Consider the following 5,000-nt stretch of genomic DNA (forward strand, 5'->3'; position numbering starts at 1 on the left):
TTTTAAAAAATCAATGCTTAGCTATATTCTGTATTTGGGGGTGAAACGTGCCATGTAAAAAAAAAATTAATTCAATTTAAAACCGCCGGAAATTTAGCCTTTTTCTCAAACCGGAAGTCCGTTCGTTTACGCATGCGCAGTTGATCTGAGAATGATCGCGAGGAAGGGCAAGGAAAAACCTTCGATGGAAACAACAGTTTGTGCGGTGACTTTTGCTTGTGAGTGGGTTTTCTTGTCAGCTCATGATATGATGACGTCAGTTACTGGAAGTAACATTTCACTTCCTTAGCAACGCGCGAAAAATCCGTCTGTGGGCCCTTAAGACAATAAAATCTACATTGTATTGTCTTTAATGTAACACCGTACTTGAGGATCGATTGATTAGCAAAACTACAGCGAAATATCAAACAATTGTCTTCTGGAATACAGCAACTGGAACGTGGGAAAAACTCTAATACGGTACCGTAAGGTATACGGAAAATATTGTCTCATTTTTCCTGAACTAAAAACGAATAATTATAATTATTTATAAACGTAATGCGTAGTGCGTAATGCGGATGGAACAAAGTGGACTAAGCAAAGCCAGAAACCTTTTGGATCCTTCGTTTATTTTTAAGGTAACTGACTCTTATTGAAAAATTTACGAACACAACCTTACATACTACGATATACGTATTACGAACGCAGTTACTACTGAATTAAGTCATTTACGCCTGCGAGTATCTGTACGAAACTCGAACGAAAAATACATGTCAAAACCCGTCTCCGTTGCACGCTGTTAGGCTAGAAACGTATTCAGATTTAAAATTGTTACAGCTTGTTTTTGCTTGGTTGCGTAACCATCAGTTCATTTAAACAACTAAATATAAATAACTTTTTATCTCAAGTTACGTGTCCTTTTTGCGTGAGACGGCTACCGAATTACAAACGTTTTTTTAACTATCCGAAAGTAGCGGCCCCTTAAGCCTGGCTCCCGTTACTTTCTGAATTCTACGGTAAATTAAGTCGTCAAGGGAGAGGAGAAGGGGAGTGCTCTCAGCGCTGCGCCAACCTTGCCCCTCCCCCTCAGGAAGGCATTTGTTCAATAAAGTTAAATCAAACGTATACCATTTCAGGACTATATTACGACAGCATTCAGAACGATATCGGAGCTGAGCGTGCGTTCCTGGAAGCCAACCGTTTAAACGTGGCAACGCCGCCCTCACTTAAGCTCGCGGAATCAGCTGATATCCCAGCCGAGGCTGACGGTGCTGTTACGGAGTCTGGTGGCGAGGACCCATCTATTGAAGGTGCCCCTGGGGCTGGCACATCAGAGTCCTCAAAATCACCTTACCTTCAGAGTAAGTGAAAGGGGGGCATATTTGACTTTTATAAAATATTCAAATGGAGTTCAAAAGACAACAGAGAGTTTAAGCAACGGCAACAGAACGTCAACGAAAACACCTCTTCAAAGTATGACTTATTTCTCAATTACATTTGATTTTCACGTTGGTTGATGCCATTCTCTATTAGTTAACAAATATGATAGATTGATACCAACTTATCAGTTGATCTTGTCGCCGTCGTCCCTGCAAAACGTAAGGTCCCTTACTAATGTAATTTGAAAATACTGATAACACAAACACATGGTGCTTTTTGTGTAGTTGGTTTTCGTTAATTCTCTTTTTACTTCATTAGCTGAGGTTAAAAGACGTGAGGAAATTGCGCCGGGGGGCACCCACCCTCCCTCAGTCGTGATTAGCTCAGCAACACCTTTGGGAAAGCCCCTCTCCAAACCTCTGCCCCAGGCTTCCGCCAAGCAGGGGTCACGTGTGCCAAGCCCTAGCACTCACCGTCAGTCACCGATTCAAGAGAATGAACACCCGATTCCCCCGAAGGAAAGGTCAGCGGTGATCCAGCCAAATTCCAGTATTTTCTTACAGACGGCCAACTTCCTCTTGGAAGTAAACGCTTTCCAGGTATAATAATAGCAGCGCTTCATTTAATATGTTTTCAACGCGACGTTTTTTATTAGTAAAAGTTTAAACATTGCTACCAGCAATTTTTTAAATAAATATTTGATCTATTCTTTAGCTAACTGATGCAGCTTTAGCACACGAGCTGGTTGCCTGTAATGGGGATCCAGGGGCCGACTACTATGTCCTCTTGGGAAGACTGAAGATTCAACAGACGAGCTTCATAGAGGCAAAGCAGAATCTTAAGCAAGCCATCGTTGTAAAACACGATGTAAGCACATGCTAACAGACTTCATTTGTCTTTTCTCATCAGGAACTCATCAAGGGGATCCTTCTATCTCCACTAATTCCTTGAATCAACCCTTTCCCGAGTAAATTTATTTTCAGGAACAGAGTGTTTCCGCGAAAAGTATCATATTACTGGCTTTTACAACAGTGGGAGTGCCGAATCTACCAAGGGAGATTGACTTTTGCAACGGTGGGCGTGGTGAATCTACCAAGGGGGATTGACTTTTGCAACGGTGGGCGTAATGAATCTCCCAAGGGAGATTGACTTTTGGAATAGTGGGCGTGCTGAATCTGCCAAGGGAGATTGACTTTTGCAACAGTGGACTTGCTGAATCTCCCAAGGGAAATTGACTTTTGCAACAGTGGTCGTGGTGAATCTCCCAAGAGGGCGTTCTATATATAAGGCTGATTTAGCAACAGAACGGGAACGTCAGTGGCGACGGCGCCCGCAGAAAAAACACCAATGAGAATTCAGAATAGAGTAGACTCCACTCTTTTCTTCTCTATTCTAAATTCTCATTGGTAGTTTTGCTGCGCGCGACGTCGCCACTGACGTTCCCGTTCTGTTGCTAAATCAGCCTATAAATCCATTCGGAAAAGGGTTGACTCCTCGGCCAAGTATTGGGGATAGATTCTTCTCTTGATGAGCTCTTTCTGTCATCCATTCTTTTGGTTAAGCAACATAGACCAGTTTTTTAAACGAAGTTCGAGAAGTAGGATTCACGCTGTGGTGAGAGTACTCGCCGTCCCCCAATGTGATTAGAGTTCGATTCTTGGCCTCAACGTCATATGTATGTCCCTACCCTGTTCCGAGAATTTTTCTACGGGTACTCTGATTCTCCTGTCACGTCAAAACCGACATTTGACTTTACCCATTGACCCCAGAACCGCTTTCCCCTCGCCCCCCCCCCCCCCCCCCATCCTGTTGACGAGTAAAATCGTCTGGCATTTACGATGGTCCAGGAGGGTCACAGTCCAGTTTTAATTTTGTGAGTCGTCGCCAGTTCTCTCACAAGTCACAGATCTCAGGTCGTTGTTTTACCACTACAGAAAGTATCCTAAACATTCATTAAAGCTAACTTTCGACCTAAAAGCTTTTTTTTTTTAGGCCTAATTAGGCCTAAGTTAGCTTTTATGAATGTTTAGCTTACTTTCTGTATTGGTATCAAAAATAAAACAATGACCTGTGAGAGAACTGGTGACGACTCCCAAAATTAAACTGGACTGTGAATAAAATTAAATCTGGACTGTGAAAAATTTAAACTGGACTGTGACTCTCCTGGGCCATCGTAGGCATTAACTCGACCGATTACTCCCTGAATTGTACTCCACTCAGGCCTATTGCTATTACTTATTTTCTTTATGTTAAAAAGACATGACCACTAGTCACGTATATTAAAGGTGTCTATTGTGTTTGGAGATAGTGGACTTAAGTCCAGGTATTCATTGAATGGATTGGGCTACGAGCTAGTGAAATAATTAAATGAATAATGATGAATGAAATAATAGTGTTTCTCAAGCTACCAGCGCAGCCACACAGGATCTTTGCTTTATTTCTTTTTAGTTTCGACGAAAAGCTCTTGGTTATCGTCCCAAAGAATTTTGGCATTTGGCTGAAATAATCTTTGATTCCATTCAAAATGTTCCACAACTCACCGGAACCGTTTGACTTTGTTTTTCAGAATCCCGATGCGTGGGGTTTGATGGGACATCTTTACTACCTGACCAGCAGAACAGAGGAGGCCCGGGACTGCTATGAAAGGACGCTGGAGTACACAACCGAAGCTTCAGACATGCATGCTATCTATCTTAGACTTGCTTCAATCTACCTTGAGCAGGGAGAGGTGAGTTTCTTGTCGGCTTTGAGGTGCGGTCAATTTTGGATTTTTTCCTTTATGTAATCATCGTCAAAGACAACTTTCGCAGTCTCCACTGTGATAGACATTAGGGACCTTTAGATTCTAGGACGAAGACGAGAACGACAGCAAGTTTCGATTGCCCGTTTTTAGCAAAAATACTTAAAAAATTTATAACCCGTACGATTAATCTTACTCTTTGTTAGCATTATAGGTTGCTCAGTTATTCTTCTTGCTGGTAACTGAGCCTTTTTGCTGATCGAAAAATGCCAAAACTGCTACCGTGCTGGTGACTTGTTTTGACACGACGGTATGTTTGCAAAATCTCGCACTAAAATGACGTTTATCCCGCCAAAATGACACTGGTTTGCGTGCGTGCACTGTTGTTCTATGAGAAGATCTCGCACTCGTAGTCCTTCTCGTCCTGGAATCTGAAGGTACCTATTAGGGAAGGCGAAGGCAACAAAAACGTCACAAATTTGAAAAATTAGCGAGCAAAAACAATAGCTTTGCACGCCCTGCACGTGCGTTTTTCACTTTTGTCCATTTTTTTGCTGTCGTCAGCAAAACAACAACGTGAAATAGCCTGATCTGAGGTTTCATGAAGAAAGTCAGCTTTTGAGGATAAATTTTCATTTTTTCCCCTAAATTTAGTGCCGTTTTTGAGGAACTACCACACCCTTGTCGTATTAAAAGACTCGCTGTTTAGGTCGAATAACGCTACAACACTGTATCACGTAACAGCAATGTTATGAAACATCGATTATTTCCAAACAAGATGTGATCATTTTTGTGATGTAATAGTTACCTTGGCAACAGGAAAGCCGAGCAACACCCTATATTCTGGATTTAGTTGCTCATATCTCAAAAACGAATTCGGTGTTCTCCCTTTTTATTGCTG

The 5,000-nt window shown here is 42.0% G+C and overlaps 1 protein-coding gene across 1 annotated transcript in view; it reads left to right on the forward strand.

Annotated features, from left to right (window-relative positions):
• LOC137984803 (cilia- and flagella-associated protein 70-like) overlaps positions 1-5,000 on the forward strand; it is a 10,041-nt gene that overhangs the window by 614 nt on the left and 4,427 nt on the right. Inside the window, exons 2-5 of the mRNA XM_068832088.1 lie at positions 1,116-1,340; positions 1,678-1,958; positions 2,074-2,226; positions 3,926-4,087. Of these exons, the coding sequence (XP_068688189.1) occupies positions 1,116-1,340; positions 1,678-1,958; positions 2,074-2,226; positions 3,926-4,087 (821 nt within the window). The remainder of the gene's footprint in view (positions 1-1,115; positions 1,341-1,677; positions 1,959-2,073; positions 2,227-3,925; positions 4,088-5,000) is intronic.

Source organism: Montipora foliosa, chromosome 14, assembly GCF_036669935.1.
Source record: "Montipora foliosa isolate CH-2021 chromosome 14, ASM3666993v2, whole genome shotgun sequence".
Lineage (NCBI taxonomy): Eukaryota > Metazoa > Cnidaria > Anthozoa > Scleractinia > Acroporidae > Montipora > Montipora foliosa.